This window comes from Peromyscus californicus, unplaced genomic scaffold (genome assembly GCF_007827085.1).
Source record: "Peromyscus californicus insignis strain IS unplaced genomic scaffold, ASM782708v3 Scaffold_17__1_contigs__length_78620276, whole genome shotgun sequence".
Taxonomy (NCBI): Eukaryota; Metazoa; Chordata; class Mammalia; order Rodentia; family Cricetidae; genus Peromyscus; species Peromyscus californicus.
Window position 1 is genome coordinate 32,992,956 of NW_026294469.1, and position 22,997 is coordinate 33,015,952.

The 22,997-nt window shown below is 41.3% G+C and overlaps 1 protein-coding gene across 2 annotated transcripts in view; it reads right to left on the reverse strand.

The window, feature by feature from the left end:
* Window positions 1–22,997, reverse strand: part of Jakmip2 (janus kinase and microtubule interacting protein 2) — a 148,603-nt gene that overhangs the window by 28,374 nt on the left and 97,232 nt on the right. For both annotated transcript variants that reach the window (XM_052742118.1, XM_052742117.1), the window contains exons 3-10: window positions 14,941–15,438; window positions 11,126–11,335; window positions 9,234–9,332; window positions 5,552–5,698; window positions 4,863–5,003; window positions 2,767–2,823; window positions 1,769–1,888; window positions 402–530 (exon numbers count right to left, since the gene is read on the reverse strand). In XM_052742118.1, the coding sequence (XP_052598078.1) occupies window positions 402–530; window positions 1,769–1,888; window positions 2,767–2,823; window positions 4,863–5,003; window positions 5,552–5,698; window positions 9,234–9,332; window positions 11,126–11,335; window positions 14,941–15,438 (1,401 nt within the window). The remainder of the gene's footprint in view (window positions 1–401; window positions 531–1,768; window positions 1,889–2,766; window positions 2,824–4,862; window positions 5,004–5,551; window positions 5,699–9,233; window positions 9,333–11,125; window positions 11,336–14,940; window positions 15,439–22,997) is intronic.

The following is a 22,997-nucleotide window of genomic DNA, read 5'->3' on the forward strand; positions in this document are numbered from 1 at the left end:
ATCTGTGAAATTCTTAGTGAGTTGTAAATGTAATGTTTTGCACTTGTTAATTAAGAAGAGAATGTGGCTTAATCATTACTTTTGAAAAAATAAAATAATCCCAATTTCAAGCAAGGAACTTAAAAAATGGATCATCAAAATCCAATATGAGTTAGAAAATGTAAGTTTTCAAGTAGCAAAAATAAGAAACACACACCCAACTATCTTAAAAGCATTGATCTGTACTGGTTCTTACGTGTTTAGATCTGCAGTTTGTTAGAATTAAATAGAAAACAGTTCAAACGCCTCAGATGATGAAAGGGCACAGAGAAAGCTGTGCTGCTGACATCTTAATGTCCTTAGTGATTTGGAATGCAGCTTCTGCAATCTAATTCCAGGCCCTCTTGCATGTCCAGACTCACCTTGGCTTCTCTTTCAGCGTCTATGATGCCTCCAGTCTGCTCCTGCAGGAGGGCATATGCTCTTTGGAGGGCTTGATATTCTTTTGTTAATTGTCGAAATCGTAGCTCAGATTCTTCAGCAGCTAGACTCTGGGGGTTTGAAATGCAAAAAGTCCCAAAGTAATTATGTTATGTTCATGTCCTGTGTTCTGTGTGAAAAGTGACATTTGCCCACTTTTATAAAGAAGTTATAATTTATTTTATTTTATTTTTAATTCTGAATTGTCAGTAAGAATGCGAATTGGAATATGTTCAGTGTAGATGTTGGAAAAATATGTAAGACATTGTTTTAATGGAAGAAACAATTATTTATTTTTACATTAATGATTACTTCCCATTTGGCCTCAAATAATACCCAATTTTAGAAGTCATACCCAAAGTTTGGATCTAAATTTGAGGCAGATACTTAAAGCTTTACTCTTATTTCTTCCCATGCATTCAGATACATAAATAAATCATTAGTTTGTGGTTATAATTCATCCCTAATAAATCATAAAGCTCAGTCTCAGAACTTAGATTTGGGGCATAATTCAATCATCACCAGAGAATTTGGTAAAAAATGTGGAATGAGGAACTGGGGATGAAATTTAGTTGTTAAAATGCTTGTCTAGCATGCACTAAGCCCTGATTCACTCCCCAGCATCATAAAAATACATATATATATATATATATATATATATATATATGAGTGTATATATGTATATATGCATATATATATATAGAGAGGAGTTATATATTATGTATATGTGGAGGATTTATACATATATGTGGAGGAGTTGTGGTAACCTGAAATCTCAGAACTTGGCAGGTAGAGGCAGGAGGATCAGAAGTTTATGCTCTCCTTTAGCTGTTTAAAGGGCTTGGGGCAGCTAGCATTACATGGATCCCTGCTTATAAAAAAACAGTGTGGACTGACAGTTTTCACTCCCCTAACCCTGACTTAGTAGCTGTGTTCAGTGTAGCTGAAGCCCCTAGATCATTCTGATGAAGGTGGACCACAGAAGATGGAGTTTACTTTAACGCTGCCTTAGATTGAATCTAGAAGCCTCTTGGGCTTGTTCTGCCTTTCACACCTTCCACAGATGAAGATTTTTGGGAAGTCACTTTTATTTTGAGATGAGTAATAAAATTATAGAACCACACAGAAGGTTTGAGAAGTCTCTAGAGAGATTCCATGACATACGTGATGCTTACTTCCCAGAGTTATCAAAGTGGATCGTGATCTCAAGGTTGGTCACTGTTACAAGATCATTTTGTGCTTTTCCTTCCCCTTAGAGGAAAGATTTGGTGACAGTGTCATACAGGACCAGAGGAAAGAAAAAACTTACTTCATCTAAGTCATCATCGGGAGTGGCGGGTGTCCGGTCCGTTCTAAAGGAGGCCATGGATGATGTTTCTGAATCCATGGAGTCCTCATCATAGCCAATGAATGGATCCAAAACAGGCCTCTAAGTGGAGAGAAAGTATAAACTTACTAATAATATGACCCAAACTGGTGAAGAATATCAGATACAGATGAGCAAGGAGGTCACGGGGTCTCTAATGGTTCTTTGGTGAAATACAAACACTAGGTAGGAGCACAATGCCGATCCATCTGTTCTCAAAGGTTTTTTTCACTTCTGACATACTCAAAGGAAATGTATGAATATTTGGCTGTCTTCTACAGCCATCATAATCTGTTCACAGTACCTTCAATGGCATGATGAGTCAATGCATCTTTCTCTGTTTAGTTTGGCCTAAGGGGCTTTGAAAATAAAGGCTTCCTTGTAAAAGGAGGTCATGGGGTCTTAACTCTAGTCCTCCAATCCCACATCCAAACCAAGTGACATACATGGTAAAAAGCAAACACGGAAATCAAAACAATGAGATGTTGTGCACTGTATGGGGCTATAAAAACAATGGTGGACTGAATGTCATTATCAATAACACTTCCCAAATGATGATAATTTAATAATTTAATAAACTCATTAATCAGTTATAGGACAGATATCAGAAATTAATATGATTCAATGGAAGATATTGATCACGTATGTCTCTTACACGTTCTTAGAATGTAACACACCCACTTGTCAGAAAGACCTTCTAACACTAAACCCACTGGCTTTCCTATTAGAGGAAGTCATAGCCTTATGGTTAGGGCACAACAGCACAGCCATTTTCAGACTGAGAAACGTTAAGAGATTTTTTTAAAAAAAAACAAGTAGTGCTCATGGTTTGTGGCAGTTCAAGAGCATCTGATTTATCACATCTTTGCAGGAAGGTTCCTTGGCAGGAGTCCCCGTCCTGGCTCTTTGTGGCAAATGCTCCATAAAATTTTCCTCCTTACCTTGATTGGCTTCGAGCTTCTCCTGTGCTTTCTCCTACGGATGAGTTTTTCTCGATCCTAGAAAACAAACGAGGACTTTTCAGATCGAAAGTAGCTGCACATCTCCCAATAGTTTTGCTGTCACTTTCTTCTGCCCAGGGGCTGGAAGAGGACATTGGATCCCAGAGCGCCTCTAACAGTGGGTTCAGGGACTAGACCTCACCTGCTGAGCTACCTCTGTTGCCCCTGGTTTTGTTTTTCAAAGAGACATTTGTTCTCCCCTGAGAGGTGATGTCTTTTTATTTTGAAATACGATTTTATTTGACCAATTTGGTAACATTTGGATATGATGTACCAATATTTTCAGAGGATGTATTTTGTAATTTCCCTGCCATTTGATCAGGAAGTATGCTGTGTTCCTTCATTTTATGCCTGAAAACAGAGTCCCACAAAGAGCAGTTGCTATGCTTTCCAATGCCCAAATTTACTTTGCGTTTGTGGTGAGAAAAAAATTATTTCTAATTAAAATTCACTTTTATTTTTTTACATTGTGTCATTTCATAGCATAGGCAGGTGTCCCTTGACTATTTTTGGAACCTTGTTTCTAGTCTGCAGCTGGTAAGGATGGGACAGGAAGCACGGCATCTACTCTGTTGGAGTCACCTAGTTTTGCTTGTTTTATTTTGGGGAGAGATGGCGGTGGTTTTCTGAGAAACTAGGTGAATACCTACAAACTGTGTTCAACTTCGTGACTCGCATGCTGTGAGCATAGATACTGGGACAACTTGGGATTTAATCATTAAGTACTCTGTGTTTTTTACTGCAAATATGGGCTATATGGAACTCCCTGATCAATGGTAAACTTATAGCTTAATTTGAGGGTGTTCAAAGCCAGGTATATCCCTAGACTAGTGACTTTGTGAGATTTAGGAGTCATCAAGGTGGGAATGAGGCTTCACACTATATTTGAATATAATTCAAAACATTGGCATTTAGACTTTATTTTTTGCCTTTATATACAAAATATTTTGATCATGTATCCTCCATATAGCTGAAACTTTAAAAATTTATACACTGTATACTTAAATTATGCTCTTAATCTAGGGGGTGCACATTATAGCATATATGAACAATGGACAATTTTTTTTTCAAGACAGAGTTCTTCTGTGGGAGAGCCCTGGCTGTCCTGCAACTCAATTTGTAGACCAGGTTGGCCTGGAACTCACAGAGATATCTCTGCCTGCCTCTGCCTCCTGAGTGCTGGGATTAAAGGCATGCAGCACCACTACCCGCAACAATGGACAATTTTTAAAGGGTGAGTAGTAATTAATTACAGACAGAAGTAGACTCCTTTGCTCCCAATGGCAGTGAATCAAAGTTCACCTACTCTAAAGACTATTGTGTAACAGCCCTCCTGCCCCCATGATTAGTTCAAGTCTACAGGCTTTGGCTTATTTTTGAAATAAGAAGAAATAAAGATGCCGTTCACAGAGTAAAGGCAGAGAGATGAAGGAGAAAGCCTGCAGGCTTCAAGAGGTCTTATTCCACCATACTGGTCACAGGACTTCAACCAGATGCGAATGGGGTGGCAGTGATCCTCAGCAGGTACCAAAGTATCTGTCAATCAAGTGTGGACTGGAATTCCCAGTCTATTACAGAACTATGATGCTGCTCTTCACTCCCAAAGCCTTTCTAATGGACTGTATCTATGTGCTATGCACTGATTAGGTGGTAGAAACAAGGAGTATATGGTCTTGGTTTTGAAGGCAAATTGAATTGCTGAGCCTTACAAGCCCGACAGTGGAAAACAATTACAAGATATATAGATCTGCCCTTACATACATAACGTAATTGTATAACAATGCATCTGAAAATTCCTTTAATGTGGCTTATATTTTTGCTTCTAAACTAGTTAGCAAATGGTTATAACTGAAAGGTATAAATAAGCTTAATAATATAAAACATTTTAGGATAGAGTTCCTTGTATATAGTTACATGCTGAGCACATAAATGTGGGCATTTGGAGTTAATCCAAAATTATTAAGTGCTTCCTTACACATTGGCTGTTGGCTACTCATCCTTGAGAATATCTAGGAGTTTGTAGTGGGTTCACCTACCCTTGTGAGCTCGTCAATGATGTTCTGCTGCTCAATGACCTGCAGTTTGAGAAACTCCGTCTCTTGTTCTTCATTAGCTTGGTCAAGGTCATTCAGAGACTTCAGTTTCTTTAAGGGCGGGTGAGATGTTATTTTCTCTCTCTAAATTGGAGAAGAAGACATTACAAGTGGAAACCTTAAAAATCCCCAATTTTAGTCACTGGTAAATTTTTACCCTTAAGTACATTTTATCTGCTATATTACACTGAAGTCCTTGGCAACGTTTTGGACATTTCTATAGCTATCTTACCTCAGAAGTTTTTTTAGGAATGTACAATCACATCAGTCATCCATGCAGAATACTAGCCATGATATTGATTTCCCAACTATCAATCAAATTAGAAGGCAGGCATGGGCTCGATCCACATTTCTGTGACTCAGGAACCATGCTGAGGCTTTGCTTTTTTTTTTTTTTCAAGTGTTTGAAGGGTGAGTGCATCCCTGGAAGACTACCTCCAGTTCCACAAAGTTAAAAACCCCAGACAATCCAGAGGCAGGCCCTTCTCTTGCTTTCTTCTTCACGTTTCCTTGCTTACTCAAGGGAAAGTCTAACCAGCGTATAAAATACAACCTCAGGAAAAACCAGTAGGTCACGGGGCCCCAGAGGAGGAGGCTGCAGCTTCCGAGGAGGAGGACTCCGTGATACACACCATTTCTGAGTTTTCCTTGGTTACGGCTTTTAGTTTCTCCTCCATGCGCTGCAAGGACACCATCAGTTCATCGTTTCTCTTGGCGAGGCACTTGTTCCTTTCCAGGAGAGGTTTGCATTGTTTTTCGGTTTCCCGCACACGTTTTAACTGGAAATAAATGAATCAAGATTTATTTTTGGTATCTTGAGGGGAGGAGGGCAGGAAGGGTCAAGTGTGAAAGAGGGCAAGTGCCCCTGCAGCCACCCAGCGTGTCCCAGGATCAACACTACATTTCTGTCCTCCATTTAACCAATTCATCTTTTTTAGTTTCCTCTAATGGATATTCTCTTTCCCTCCCTTCCTCCCTCCCTTCCTTCTTTTTAATAGGATTTTTCTGTGGAGTGCTAGTAGGCTCAGAACTTACTATGTAAAACTAACGAGCATGGCATAAACAGGAATCCTCTTGTTTCTGCCTCCCCAGGGCTGTGATTAAAGACCATAAGCCATGGTGCCCTGCTCTAGTGACTTTTCAACACAGTCTTCACATCCTGTCCTGTCTGTTACCTTAACAGAGGTGCCACAGATGCTGCGGTTGGATGATGACACATGATGCGGCTTACTTTCATCACCTCACTCACTCATGCATGTCCAAACCCATTCCCTGGACTAGGAATGACCACTCATTGGCTCAGGAACATAGAGACGCACATTTGAACCTCATGGTTCCAAGCCTCATCCTCTCCAACTGCATTACCTCCTTAAAAGGTCTTGCTGAAATCTCCTTACTCTCAGTAAGGCAGTTTATGCTTTTCTGTTACTGTTGTCTTGGGGCCTGCCCTATATTTCACAGGATGTTGAATGGCATCCCTGCCCTTGGCTTGTTAATGACAGTGATACCCTGCCTGCTGTGATGACTACATATGTTGCCCAAACTGCCTTTAGTTTAGAAGCTAAATGTACGAATGTTTTCTGTAATCATCAGCAGCCCTTCCTTTCATTTTTCAAAACATTTCTGTTTAGTTGATGTATTATAGGCCAAGCTATATAGACAGATTAGATTTTCATGTTGAATTTCTAATAGTTAGCTTATTCTTTTCCTATCACAAGGAAAAGGGATATCAGAATATTTCAAAACTCATCACTCCTCTTATGGCAATCTATGATTTGGAGAGATACTGAGGGAGGAGAAAGCAACCATGATTGAGAAAAAAAAAAAAAAAGACTCTGTTTGTGATTCTTAGCACTTCTCCAATCCCATCCTAATCAGTTTGAAAACTACAATTTCACGGCAATGACAAAAGTGTGGGATTTACTTTTCATAAATAATCTTGTGCAAGACCTTTTGAGTTTTGATGTCTGAATTGTTAATATCAGATTTTGAGTACATATAAAGACAGATTATTCACTGGGTTTATTATTGCAATCTTGATCTCTTCTGAAGGTTAATGCCCCATGTTTTATATATTTAAGTCTGCTTGGTGAATACTATTCATAGAAAATGCACATAAGTATGAGGAGAAAGAACTGTCCAATTTTAGCCCAGCATTCAATCACGACAGTTCCAAAGCACCCAACAGAATGCTTCTTCAGAAAGACAGACCTTAATATATGAAGAGACTGAAATTATACACATATGATGCACATATATTAATAAACAGAGGTTCATGTAAACACTAAGAAGTCCTGCTATAGTTTAATTAATAACAGATTGATCTGAGGTCAAGGAAAGAAAGTATTTTATAATCATGAAAGGGCTGATATTTTAAAACCATTAGCGAATATTAATTTATACCTATCAAGTAACATAACTTCAAATATATATAAAGAAAACTGAACAGAGCTAAGAAGAGACATAGACAAATTTGTTGAGATAATAAATAGACAAAAAAATTAGAAGTATATAGAAAAAACTTAAAACAAGGCAACAAACTTAAATGAAACTATAAGTAAAGATTATAGAACACACCTTTCTTTCCTGAGAATATGAGATATTTCTAAAAGTGACTGTACTGGTTGGTTTTTTGCCAACTCAACACAAACTAGGGTCAACTGAGAAGAGGGAACCTCAATTGAGAAATGTCCCCTGGATATTGGCCTGTAGACAAGCCCATGAGGCGTTCTCTTGATTAATGATTCATGTGGGAGGGCCCAGCACACTGTGAGCAGTACTGACCCCTGATAAATGGTCCTGGGGTGTCTAAGAGAGCAAACTGAGTGAGACAGGGTCAGCAAGCAGGTCATCACCATTCTTCCAGAGTCCCTGTTTCAATTCCTACCTTGACTTCCCTTTATGATGGGCTGCGATCAGAACATGTAAGACAAATAAACCCTTTTCTCCTCAAATTGCTTTCGATCATGTTGTTTCCTCATAGCACTATAGCAAATGAAGACACTGACCCTATGCTATGCTCTAAAGAAAATCATAATAATCCCAAGGGAACAAAATGTGCAAAGTATGATGAATGTTAAAGAGTAACCAGTAACAGAAGATAATTAACAATCTCTAGATGTTTAGAAATTGAGCCACACTTTCTGGAAGAAGTTGCATGATATTACTTAAAAAATAAAATGAAATAGCAATTACATTATAACACTCAAAACTTGTGAGAGGTGCTGAGAGTAAGGTCTAGAGAGAAACAATGGCCTAAATTTAAGGGAAAGGCTAAAATCACTTTTTCATAAACAACTGCATCACAATATAAACTACAGAGCAGTATGTCTGAATGTCTAATTTCAAAATGTCTTAATGTTAATAAGAAAATAAAGCAGAACAGAGAAAGAACAAAATGCAGAGGACAGATTGTAAAGGAAGCCCAGTAAGCCAGAAGATACTTGACAGCTCCCCCAGCCTCATTAGAAAAGATACAAATCAAAACAAAAATCAAATCAGAAAAAGAGTTCACCTCATGGCCACGAAAATGGCTAAAGTGCATGATCATCTGTGCATGTTGGTAAAGATGTGGAAACACTGAGGCCCTCACACATTGGCACTGGGAGTCTAAAGTGTCAGAGCAACTTCAGGAACTACCTGACCACATCTCAGGATCCAAATCCCTGTGCTCAGAGACAACAGGCACTTTTTCTCATCACAGATACCTCACAGCCGCAGTCTTTTTGTTTTGTTTTTGTTTTTGTTTTTTTGAGACAGGGTTTCTCTGTGTAGCTTTGTGCCTTTCCTAAAACTCACTCTGCAGACCAGGCTGGCCTCAAACTCACAGAGATCCACCTGAACAGCCACAGTCTTAACAGCTTAAACGTGCTTAGAAGCTCCATAAATACTCCCTCAGAATGGCTGCATATATTGCAATATGTTAACTGGATGCTATAGAGGAACGAAAGAGAACAGTTTCACACACAGTTCAAGGGAGATCTTCATAGGCAACACTGACTAAGCCAAAGCAGCCAGGCACACAGGCATAAGATGCAATTATGTTTTTAAAATTAATTATGGTAGATACCTATAGAGAAATCAGAGTGGTGCCATCATTAGGTGGATGTTGATTGGAGGGAGAGGTCTCGGTCATTTTCCACTTACTCACTTGGAAGGTAGTTTTGTGGGGCAGCCACTTTGTGAGGATTTATCATGATGGACTGTTATTACTTGCTTATGTTTCTCTCATGATAAACTACACAACTTAATGCATACTTTTATAGCCTACATCTAACAAAACACACAATAAAAAAGAGTTTGGTTACAACTTACCAACTCGTTTCGCTCATCTCCAAGCAAGGTATTCCTATCTTCTAGCTTTCTTATAGTAGCATTCAGTTCAGCTATTCTCTTTTGATTTCTTCGCAAATCCTACACGTGAGAATTAAAACAAGTATCCCTTCAATAAGACTTTTCAAAGCCTGGAACACCATTCATGAAAATAATAGGCTCTTTTCTTCCAATGTGACCCATGAAGTGACAGGTGGATGTTCTTTTACTAAGAGAAGACTAGTTACCCTTTCTAACTCCTAACATTTACTGCTGGACTGAAGATCAAGCCTGGTTAAAACCACAGATGAATTCCATGTGGCAGACAGACCCTGGAGCCCAGACTTGCGGTATGGAAAGTGACAGAAGGTTGAAGCAGTTTAACAGAACTGTTTGCCCTGTGACCAAGGTGATGTGTGAAGTTCAGGGAACATTTTTTTGTCACACATGCCCATTACTTGCTATGACACAGATAACTGTCTGCCATTATACTTAACCAAAGAGGAGGCAGATTAGGAAGTAGACATGGGACTTTGTGAATTTTTCTATACTCCCAAAGAAAAAAGTCACATGAGGAAACACATATTACCTTCATGTGCAAAAGCAGGGTACACAATATAATCTAGAATAAAACATTTTGTACAGTATACCAATTGTGTGAATTACCTCACTTACACACAGCAGTTACAGCTTAATTCTGTAGTATAGGCCCACTCTGACTACATGCTTGTGATTATATTACTGTTTTTCATTTTGCTAGTGGTTCTCTGTTGATGGAGCAGTTTCACATGTATTGACTCCCCAGAGTCATCATATTCTCAAGGATTCAGCAGAATAGGTTAAACTGAGGGTGGTTCTATGTTAACCCAGGTCTTGTGGAGGATAACAGTAATCAGAGTTACGAAGGCTAACGGTCCCAAACACAAGGCTCTATATTCTCTGTATCATGTCTTCTAGTGCATAGATCAGCCTCGCAGAAACCAACACCCTCTTCATTTTATGGATAAGGATACTGAACAGGGAAGTGGTTTGCATAAGGCCACTCAGCTAATGAACTTGAACCAAGGTGTCTAACTCTAAAGTCTATCTGGGGGGTGATTATGTTAAATCACATATAATTATTAACAGAAGAACTAAAATTTCCATGTGCTGCATCTTAGATCAGTATATATTTCCCACTGCCTACGTGTGTGTGTGTGTGTGTGTGTGTGTGTGTGTGTGTGTGTGTGTGTGTCCTGTAAACCAATTCATTACTTTGTTCTACGTCATACTTTGGAACTATTTGTTTTGTTCCTAAATGATACATTTGCATCTTTTTTTTTTTGCAGATAAATCATTTGATAGCCCACTACATGCAAGCTTATGTCTGTCATTGTACCTCTGAAAACAATTTCTCATATGAGACGATGATACTCCAGTGAAGTAAGTGGCAAGTTCATTCAGACTGGAAGCTTTCGTGCTATGGCTATAGATGATTCAGCCTTATAGGCACACACTCCAACCTCTGTAGAGGATAACTGTCTTTGTCAATTTCTAATCCAATTGTTCACACATAGGGAAATTACCAGTTTTGGCAACAGGCAAATATTTTCACTTAACTTGTGATTCTTATAATAGACTCAAGTTTTGATAGATGTCACAGGGCTAGAAAAATTCTGTGAAAGATTCAAAGACACCTACAGCTCTCACGTGACCTGCTGATGAAGCACAGCCCACTTTGTTGTCTGCAAGTCTAGGGAAGCCTGTTCCCAAGATACACGCTGATTTTATAGTAGGAGGGAGAATTGATTTCTTTGCTCTTATAAATAGGAGAATAGCTTACGTGAAAAGCAGAACTTGAGAGCTAAATAAAAGATCACTCCGGAGTTGTTAGACCTCAACTCGAATGAACTCACCGGGCTGCTACAGTGTTCAGAGCCATCTCCTGCCCTTCCTGGAATCTCTCTCTTCGGGCTGCTCATGTTACACTCGGCCTCCTTGACCAGGAAGAGCTGCTCATCCAAAGCCTCCTTCTGCAGCTGGAGTTTCTGTACATAGCCTGTCTGGGTCTCCAGTTCCTTTTCCAGGGAAAAGATGATCCTGTCCTTGGCTTTGATTTCATCCATCTGAATTAAATGAGACCCAGGACAATTAATTTAAATATGCTATAAATAAATCCCATTTTCACTATGGGAAGTCCACCTCTTCTTGTGATGATTCAGGAAAAACAGTCTTCAGGAATCTGGCATGTGTACTGGAACTCATGAATAACATGAAGCAAACACTGAGTAATAAAAGGCTCTCTCTCTCTCTCTCTCTCTCTCTCTCTCTCTCTCTCTCTCTCTCTCTCTCTCTGTTTCTTTCTCTCTGATATCTCCTGTATGGTGTTGTCCTTCCATATAGTGTTTGAAATGATCTGGGTTGGCTAGGAAAGACAAAATTTAAAATGTACCAGTAGCTTTAATAAAAATAAATCTGGAATATTCCATTATGATGTTTCTTGGGACAAATAAATTACTACTGTCTTTTTCGGGGAACGAGCATTTGGTCTTGATCCTAATACTAACTGATACTATCAGCCAGTCATTTGCAACTGGAGGAACCGCAGGCTTCCCAGTCCTGGTCTTCTGATTTTCCAGAAATGTCAATTCTGGTGGCATCTGGAGGGGCTCTTCCAGCCATTCCTGCTGTGTGGCCTTTCCTTTCCTTCCCACACTTCAAAGCAGTCAGCCTTAGCCATCATTCTACTGTCAGAAAAACATCACTGGGACTAGAAGAGGGATTAAAAATGTGTGTTAATGTCAGTCAAAATGTTTCTTTGTATATCTGTGGCATATAGTTACTGATTTCAGCACTCATTTGTGCTGAGCTTGGATGTGGCCTCAAATATGTTAATTTTCAACTTAAGGCACAGGTATCAGGTACCAGTGGATTAGAGTTCCACTGGACTGGAACCAGTTTGCTGTCCTTAGATGAGGAATATCTGATAAATGAAATGAATGTCTGTAACAATTTTTCAAGAGATTATAGACACTGGGTAGAACCTTTTGTCCCATTTCTATATATTCTATGTGATTACTTAAAATGGAAAGACATTTAGCACTTTCTCCTTTCTCATATTTAATGACTCACTTAGTGTGCTTCTGTGCTGCGCTTTTTAGTTGAGTTAGAGTGCATAAAATCATCTGCTTGCAAAGTCCCTCATTTCCCACACACAAATGCCTGCCTATTAATTCTAGGTTACATGACTAAATTTTAGGTCAACATCAGGAGACCACTGGACTGAAGTCTGCAATGTCCTGTAACATCACCTGATAACTGACGAGGATTGAAACAGTGTCCTGATGATTTGGGAGAGACTATCTGCTGCATTTCCTTACTCCTTCAAGAAGGCTGAGTCGTGTTAAGCTGAGTGCTCATTCATTTGTTGGAGTTGATATGCACAGTGTTCACGGCAGCTTAATGCAGCTCGTAAACTGCATGTTCCTGGTTGCTTGTGATGTCTTCTAGTTAAAGGCAGATGCTAGACTATCAGCTCATTAACACCCTAGTGAAGTCATCCTTACCCTCTCTAGTATTACACATGAAAACTTCTCATCTTTTATAGTATTGGAAGCACTATAGTTATGCAAGTTATCTCACTTTCTAATAATGTCCTGTTTAGTAGGTTCCATGATCACCATGTACCAGATGAGGTTAAGTATTTGGTCATTGTTCCCTGCCTTGTGAGTGATGAAATCTTGGTATTTTAACTTTGCTTCTGAGGCCAGAGCCCATTTATCAAGCACTGTGTTATACTGGCTCCAAGATTATTCACTTCTTCCCAGAATTTTCCGAAGTGGGTCCCTGTAGAATATCTAGCAATAGAGGGGGCTCTATTATACAGTGGTTGTGAACACATAATCTGATTCTCAGACTGTTGCAAAATTAACCAGTGCTCCGGTTCATGGATGGGAAGGAATATGTTGCAGAATTCTTTGGTAACATTTTCTAGAAAGAGCAGATCTCATTTCTTTCCCTCCAGGTCCAAAAGTACACAGGAGCATGAGGGGAGGGGTAGGAAAGGAAACTGGGAAAGTGAAGACAGGGACACATACATTAGAGAAACACTCCCCCATCTTAGTCTGTCTGCACCCAGTGTTTGAGCCGCTCTTTGGATGGTTTAGATTTCAGGTGGTTGTTTGGGAGAATCCCATGCCTAGGTCAGCAGTGTTCTTGGAAAGAAGTACTGGGAGAACTTAGGACTAATTTGTAGATTTCACACTGAAAGGCAAGCAACAATATTTAATTCAAGGCTTTCTGTTAACTCACCTACCTGATTGCTCCACAGTTCACAGTCTTGAATCCTTCTTCATCAACCACGGTCATTTCAGAAACCAAGAGCAGGGCAGAGACCACTATTTCTGCGCTGCCTTTGGCCTCCATTGTCAAACAGCACAGCAGAATGAACTGCAGTAAATACCTCAGGAAGCATGGCAGAGGCAGCATTTTACAGTCACAGCATACCACATTACTAAGAAAATGACGCATGCTTAACTTGTAAAATGGTCTAGGGGAACCACATTTTGCTCAAAGTGGAAATTCTAGAGACATCATCCAAAGCACCAAAGTAGAATTCCTAGGAAACGGTTATTGAGGATTGGTACACATAAGAGGGGAAGCATGGCTTTCCTGAATAGCACCCTGCTTGGAGAGGTGGTTCTCAACCTGTGGGTCACGACACCTTGGGGGGGGGGACTGAGGAACCCTTTCACAGGGGTTGCATATCAGATATCCTGCATATCAGATATTTACATTATGATTCATTACAGTAGCAAAATTACAGTTATAAAATAGCAATGAGATGATTTTTATGGTTGGGGTTCACCATAACATGAGGAACTGTATTAAAGGGCCGAAGCCTTGGGAAGGTTGAGAACCACTGACTTAGAGAAACATAGTATTAAATACATTCTAAAAGGTTTAAGCTAATCCTCAACTGTTGGACATAGATGAGTACAAATTTTCCTTCTAAGATCATAGGATGTTATAGCTCTTAGAACATGCATTAGTTTATTCATTTTAGCATTATGAGATATCTGTATGGCTGTTGGTTTTTCATGTTAAAAACCAAAAACCAAACCAAACAAAACAAAACAAAAGTCAGTTCTGTGTGGATTGAACTAAAGAAAATTGCAAACAGCAAGGAAGCTATTTGTGAATGACACCCAATTAAAAAATAGAATGGCTCATAACAAATATCCCTTGATTATTTTGAGGAAAGGAACCCATTTTTAAAATGACCAGGAATTTTATAGTTCAATGTTTGCATTGATGAATCACTCAGGATGTTTTCAACAGAGGCCATTTTCAGACAAATTGTGGAAACACCTCTTTGTCCTGTAATACCCAGTGGAGTTTTTACAACTGGGAAGCCCACAAAAACAAGCTAAGGTTGGAATGGCTTGTAATTTACAATCTTTTCATGGACTAACCAAGAATACAGGTCGGTGCATGAACACCTGTGCGCCCCGGAGAATGCACTTACTGTGAAAATGAGGACTGGAAAACCTCTTACATTCTACAATTCCGACCAAACTACCTATCAATCTACCTTGCGTTTCGGACAGCGCAGCCCGCAAAAGCAAGGGTGTTTGTTTAGCGTAGTAACTGACAAGCGAACACCCAGCAAAGCAAATCACAGGGAGCTCTGGCAGAGACCGGTTTCCGCCCTGCTCTCATTATTACTGACCAGCCTCCGAATGTCCCGTTCTGACTCCCACTTGATCTTCGAGATGGCTTCCTGGTGGGACTGATGCTCACTCCTAAGGTCCCCAGCCTTGATTTTATCCGCCTGGATCATATTGCTCAGAGCCTCATCCACCTGCTTCTTGGCAGTTTTCAGGTCTGTAATTTCCTGCAAGAGCTTCAGGCGCTCTGCATCGAACTGTTTCCGGGCCTCCTCCCGGGCCTCAATGGTGAGTGCTGTCCTTACTTTATCGCCGCTGCCATCCCGGAGAGCACACAGAGCAGACTTGAGTCTCTGGATCTCCCCATCCCGCACCTTCACTGTCCTTGACATTTCCTGCTCATGCTGCTTGATGAGATTCTCCCGCACGGCCTGCAGCTCCTTCATCTTCTCCTCATGGAGCTTGGCTTTGAGCTCTGTCACCAGGACCGTGTGTTTGCGCTGCTCCAACTCACGAATCCTCTTTGCTTCTTGCGTCTTCTCTCTTTCAAGCTTTGATACCTGGAGGCAGAGAGGTGAAAGGATGAGAAAAAGCATGAGCCTCAAAGAGAACTCGTGCTCCCAGGCAGGATCTTGCAGCTTAGGCTGCTGTGATCTCTTAATACCTTATTTATTAAAAAAAAAAAAAAAAAAAAAAAAGTCGAAGCTACTATATGCTCAGAGGAAAAGAAAGCACAGGCCTTAAGAAGAGGCTGCTATGTTGTGTAAAAGGCGGAAACCTCTAAGATATTTATCTTAGAGTGTTCAGACAGATACTTGATATTCTGGGGCCTTCTATATCAGCTCTGTGGTCCACAGATTAGCAGCTCCAGAGACACCCAGAAGCTTGTTAGAACTGCAGAATCCCGGGTTCCCCACCAAACCCATACATCAGAATGTGCCTTTTAACAACTCCGCAGGGGACTGGTTTATCCAATCCAACTGGGAAGCTTTGCTGGGGTAGTGGGGTAGTTCTTCCATTGGCAGGGAAGAGTCTATGATTACCAGCTGCACAACTCTGGCTCCACCCAAATCCATACATGTGGACATCTCTGGATAGCTCAAAGTTTGTTATATATACTTGCTATATATACTGCAATAAGGTAAATAAATAGATGCCTAATGTGTTATTATATAATACCCCTCGTTATCATATAGGAAGGGGCATGCAGGTGGAGAACAGCCTTCTGGTAATGGAGAAGGGAAAAATGAAGATAGTTATAATAACAATGACTTTATCTTTCTTTGTATAATAACTATGTTCCGCTTCCCAACTTGTATATATCCACATACGTGCACACGAGGCAGCCAATTAGATAGCACCCCCAAAGCCTATAGTCTGTTAAGTTCTGCTCTAATTACAAGGCTTTAGGGGTTTCTAATTCTGCATGCTGCAGGAGGTCTCTTTGTATCTTTCTCTAGTCTCACTCCTATCCCTTGACCTTAGTGCCACCCAAGGCAAACACTCCAAGAATTTCTTCTGATCTTCCCACCTTTCAAGAATTCTGCTGAAAATCATCTTCTGAGTTTTGTTGCACTACATTTGTTACAGTGACAGTATTAGATCTTCTTGCCGGTTTGTGCACTTTAAATCTCTGATTTAACAGGTCACTATGATGTGGCAGCGGGTCACCTCAGTAGCATGAAAAGGTCCCTTTGTGATCCTGTGCTATTCCCTCCCCCACTCAGTTCTGTTACCTGTGTATGTCTTCTCCATTTCTTTGCTTTGGTGGATACACACACACACACACACACACACACACACACACACACACACACGAGTTTGAAAAAGTGAAGACAATTTGGGAGTCCCAGGGGTATTACCTAGTTGAGTGACAGAGAGTCTCTGCCATTTCTCTAGTTGGAAAGCTTTAATAATAATATATATTTTTAATGTTTATTGAAAATAGCCCTCCCCCCCATACAATATATTCTGATGGTGGTTTCCCCTCTCCCAAAATTTGAGAGCTTTTCAACCTAAAAATGTTTGAAGAGTCAAAGTTCCTTTTAAAATCATTGTAATTACAATATAGCCTGTCTGGGATTTTCACTTACTTCAGTCACTTACCTCTCGTCGGCTATAGCAGTATTTTCTAAGTGAAGTAATGTTTGGAGAACATATTTTTTTTTAACATACAACAATTAATCTCACAACAGTTATCCTACAAGGGTGGAGAACCCAAGAGGACTTGGGAGAGCGGCACTGAGGTGTGTTCAAATGACTGTCTTCTGATCCCTCCTCAGCTTACTGTCCAGCACAGTGACCACTGGCTACACTGAACACTTGTAATGCTGCAAGCTTGCGATTTGCAAAATACACTCTAGATTTTGAAGATTTATCACAAGACCAAGTTTCTTGTTAGTCCTTTTATAATATCTATGTGTTGAAATGATACTATTTTGTATGAATTATATTAAACAGACTCTATTAGGGAAAGTAATTGATCCCTTCCACTTTTTATATTTTCAGCCATAAGGAAATGTATTAATGATCACATATCTGGCACACATTTGTAGTGCACACTCTATGTCTTTTTCCAGTGTTACTCCAAAGTTCCTTGGGGTTCATTTGGCGCACTTGACTTCCTTCACACTGCTAGTGATGTTCTCTTAGGAAACCCTGGTCCTGGAATTACTACTGTAGTTGCTCCTAAGCTATAGCAGCTCCTCCACACTGAGGGCAGAATCCCCACACTTCAGCCTTGCCAATCAAGCCCCTGTGCAGCCTAGGCTGGAGGACTTCCTTCCTCCTTCTCCTCATCTGCCCCTGCTCCAGATAAAAGGGAATATGCTATCTTCTGCACACGGTATAAAGTTGTACCTGTCTGCTTACAGTTTCTTCTCCCTGATGGCTCCTCCTTTGTCTCTTTGGGATTCTCACATTCCTCCTGGCCCAGCTACATAGCATTCTTTCCTGTCATGTGACCTGACTGCTTAGGATTAAGATCATAACTACTGTCTTCTCTGTGCACTTTGTTGGTCCTTAATACATTTTTCTTTATGTTACAGGTTTTGTGCATGATTCTCTCTCATCCCCACCTCCTCTTATCCTTCCCCCGGGTGGAAACTCCTAAGAGACTACCACTGTATAACAACTGATTGCTGGCACAGCACAATAAGGAGCAAGAAGGCACAGGTGCAATTAAAGGCCATATGCCATTGTTTCCTAGCTAGCCCCATAGGCAGAGTCATGAATAATAAGCGCTGTCATACAGTTTAGAGAACATAGGCTTAGGGAGTTACCTGGGTAACGATGCATCCACTCATCCCTTGTAAAACACAGAATCTCTAATAGATAAGAATACCTACTTCTGTTCTGAATGCCTCCCTTGCCCCGCCCCCCCTTTTTTTAGGTTATTTCAAGACAGGGTTTCTGTGTGCTTTTTATTTGTTTGTTTTGTTTGTTGTTAACTCTGGCTGTGCTAGAACTCAATCTGTAGACCAGGTTGGTCTCAAACTCACAGAGATCTGCCTGCCTTTGCCTCCCAAGCAATGCGATTCGAGGCATGCACCACCATCATCTGGCTGCTTCTCTGTTCTGGACAATCTAGATCTTATTCTCATCTTTCCAGACTAAACAGAAGACGATATCTTCCAGGAATGAGATGAGGAAACTAGAGCCCATAAGCCAAACTGTCTCTGTCTTTGTGGCTAAAGATCTATTGGAATACAGCCATGCCCATCCATTCACACATCACTTAGGGCTGTTTTCACGATACAGTGATTGAGTATTTTCAGAGACTGCCTGGCCCACAACCCTAAAATATTTAGTGTCTTCCACTTTGTCGGAAGGTTTGTTGATTTCTATCCTAGATAATGTATTTATTTTTAGAGGAAGGGCTTTTTTTTTCTAATCTAAAAACACTGTGTAGTTTCCTAAGACATTAGAAATATGCCTTTAAGTTGAGTGATGGGAACTTGGTTCTACTCAGTCTCAACAGTAAGTGTTTGTAGTAGCATTAGGAAGAGCATCATGACCACAAGGGTACTGGGTCAAAAAGTACAAGGCAAGCGGCACTCCATAGGACAGTGACAAACTGTAATGACAATGGACAGTGGGTAAAGTGTTGTGGGTTTCCATTTCTGTTTCACTATCTAAGAAAAGTGTTCAAAAATGCCTGTGATAGGTATTTCCAGGACTCAGTTTAAAATGCATGGGAAAATAACTTGAACTGTAAAGCATTGTGGTATATAAAGCAATATTAGAAATGACAGGAGACGCTCCATCCTAAATGACTTATGTTAAATTCTCTGGAGGTACTTAACGTAGCATCTCCTTGTGATTCTGTCTGTGATCGTGCTGTTTCTTTCAGATTATAAATAGTAATCTCTCATGTGTGTCCGCAGGAAGGCAGATTAAAGGAAGAAAAAAGTTAGACCACGAAAACACAGCTGTGTGGAGAACATATTCCAATCCAAAGAGAAAAGTAACATAAACAGAAGCTGGTCATGGTGCCAGTCACTCGGGAGAATTCACAAAACAAAGAAACGGTTCACATTTGTTTCAGTTGCCATGGAAACTGCCGTTATTTGCCGGATTTCTTGACATGATTCGTTTTCCTCCGGGAAAGTGTTTCACTTTGAGGAAGAGCCAAAGGATGGAATTTGGGGGACGGACGGACGGACGTGAGAGGCCATAGCAGTTGTGTGGCCAAGTCTCTTTCTGAACTCATTTGTACAGATTTAGGCATTAAGGCAGAAGGTTTAAATATCCCAATATAAATCTTGAGATGTATGATGACACAGAAGAGCTAATGCTGAGTAGAAATGTAAATGCGAACACATGATAATATTTTGAAGTGGAGAAAAGTATTTAGTAAACGAAAATCATTTTGAACACAGTGAGGATGTTTTGCAGTGATAACAAGCTCAGCCATGGGTGTGCTGTGTTCCTGTGTGTTTTACTAATTGACACCTTTCTAAACAGGCATTGTACATGTTAGTACATCTAGCCACCAGGCCGGCCCTGTGGTATTTGTTTCTCCACAATTTCAGGGGAGAAAGTAAGGAACACTCTCTACCTGAACAAATAAACTAGACCAGTGTGGCCAAGAGCCAAGTCTGGCCTACAGCCCTGGCCTGACTCCGCTCAAACTTTCGGCAAACTCCTCTACCTCTGTCAGTCTTTGTTCGTTCCCACTGGCGTACTGGGATGATGCTCTCTTTCTCATCTGGCTGTGGTGAAGATGACTCAACGTATCAAAAGTGAGTGACTAAGCAACAGTAGATACTATCATGTTCATTTTGAAAATATTGTTGCACATGGTAATGTATTATACAGTGTTCTATCAAGCCACCACCACCAACAAAAATGCAAATGCCCATAATGTATGACTAACATTGCTATACCACATTAAGACTGTAGCAACTGTTTCCCAAATAGAAAGAAATGTCCAAAGGGAAACCTGGGTTTCCTTGGGTGCCCTGAGTTCCCTGGTGTTGGTGGCATAGGGTCTTGATTTGGAAGACATCGGGAATGCGCATAGCCATAAGGGGTAGGGGAGGGGGTGGGACGGCAAGGACTTGGGACACTGAACAAGGCTACGAAGATGAACTTTCAAATCCTTCCTGCCCTCGAGATTCTATGGGAGAAAGAGATCACTAAGAAAAACTAATCCTGGTTTTAGAGGTCTCAGTGGGGCACAAGGGAGAGGCAGCACGACCCGTTTAAGTAGGGTTCACGCTGTGTTTTCTGTCTGCAATTCTAGTCTGGCCTTCTGAAATGCCCGCACAAACTCTGCCAAGATACACTTGGCGGTGACTGGAGTTTTAATGTACTCTTAGAAGGCAGGGATTAAAAATCGCAGCAGAGTTAAGCGTGAGGAAAGGGCTGTGGGGTTATCTAGACAGGTCAAGCTATCAGAAGCTGTGGCTTGGATTATCTGCTTTGCGTGTTCCTGGAGAGTAAATTCACAGTCAACCAGCAGGGATTGTCACTGGAGCCTAGGAACTTCCAGACACAAGGGCTGAGAGGGGAGACAGCAGCAAGCAGGCTTCTATTATGGGAAACCTTTTAATACCCCGAAGAGCGATCCTTTCTCTCCCTTCCCCTTCTCCCTTCCCTCCCATGCCCTCTCCCCTTCTCCTTCCTTCCCCCCCACCCCTCTGCCCACCCTTCCTCCTCCCTTCCCTCTTCTCTAGAATCTCCTTTCAGACAGTTATGCTTCTTGAAAACAGAAGCAAAGGTGCAGAAAGGAAAGAATACCACACTCCAAATTTGAGCCTCCAGCCAGAGGTTCTGAGACCTGAAGATAGAGAAGTTGGGTGCTTTTTTTTAAGGGGTGGGCAGAGGTTAGGTGTTCAAGTGCTCTCCTGGTCTCTTCTATTTCCTAGAAGGGAATCAACATTTTGGAGCCCCCCCCCCCCCACTTGCTGCCACCAGAGAACAAGTGAGTTAAGCTTGTTGAAGCTCATGTTCTTCCCCCAGTGGAAGCAGAATGTTAACCACAGGCTGCCTTTGTCCCAGATATGCTATGAAGACCAAGAGGCCAAGAGGGTGTCAGCTGCTTAGCAGCCTACGGGGCTGCTTCCACTGGCTGTTTCTATTTGCAGCCACTGCTTCCTAGGCCCTGCACCTTAGGGTGGCTGGCTGCAGCCTGTAGCTCAGAACCCTGTTCTCTACTCCCATCCCTTCTTCCCTTCTGTCTGTCACCTGGCCCATACTGCTCATTAAAACTGTATTCCAGCTCTGAGGGGAGGCACATTCCCTGGAGAAGCCAGTGAGTGGGTGAATTTCTTATCCCATAGCAATCCACGGTGAGCGCGGGATTGTGGCCTCATGGTATCCACAGACAGGAAAATATCCACGTACTTAGTGGCCTCGGAGTGCTGATTCAGAGAAAAGACAGGCCTTTTTTCACTCAGGCCTGAGCTTTCCTATCCAAATACTATAATAGTAATGTTAATATAGAGATGTCAGGAGAAGGTTTAAAAAGTCATGCAGGTTCATTTAGTAAGTAGTTTTGAACACCACCTGCACACCAGGTAGGTACTTTCTTCATACAAACGGAAATAGCAACAATGCCTGCCTGAGAGGTGGGAACTGAGGGTCAGAAGAGATAATGGCACAGCACACTTTCCACGTTTGACACCAACTACCTCCTCCCGCCTGCCTTCACTCTCGCTCACACGCAGCAGAAGCAGGCGTCTCTGCAGTTCCACTTGACAGATGAGGGAAAGAAAGCAAAGTTGGACTCCAAGACCTGCTCAGGGTGAGTCAGGTGCTGAGTGGAAGAGCTGGGACTGTGACAAGATGAAGTGTGCATGTGAGAGTGTGTGATGGGTAGTGTACACTGGTGCAAGTTGTAGCTAGCTATTTATAACACCAACCAAAGCATTCCCGATGGACTCTGTTCTCTGCACACTGGGCATTCTGTAAATGCCAATAGCATGATGTGATTTGCTGGGAAAGTGAGTAATGGCCCATCACCCCCAAAGGTTTTCAGGCTTTACTCTATTCCCTCCAAGTAGCTGAACTGTCATTTTTATCATAAGAGCCTCAGGGTTAAACCGAGAGTGCAAATTCATACCTTGGCTTTGATCATTTTCTCCCCTAGAGCCTGCTCCTTTGAAAACACAATTGTATTTATCTATAATGAAATTGCTTTATGATTCGTTTGCCCTCCACCGTCCCTTTGCTGTTGACGTGCAGAGAGGCTTTGCTGTGACTCCTGTGTTGAGGTTGTAACTAACTGTGAGGGAAAGGGAGGAAGGCAGGGATACCACGGAGAGGGGATGAGAAGGCTGTGGTCTTGATTAAGAGCCCTCCTGCCTTGTCAGAGGAAGACGGGATGACACATGTGCGCCATTGTGGATGCTATCCCTGGCACTGGAAGACAGGCCGTTTCATAAAATTCAAGAGCTGTCCATTTTGAAAAGCTTCGATGTGTGGAATACTGGCACTGGTGGGATCTCTTTCGGAATCTTGTAGGGTTTTTTTTTTTTTTTTCCTCTCCTAAGAATTCTTGTAACCATCATTTCTCATGCTGTCTTTACTAAAAGGAGCCCGCCTCCCTTCAGATGTTACTTTGCCCTGGGGAAAAGGAAACTGAATGAACTGGACACTGGTGGGTGGCAAGACC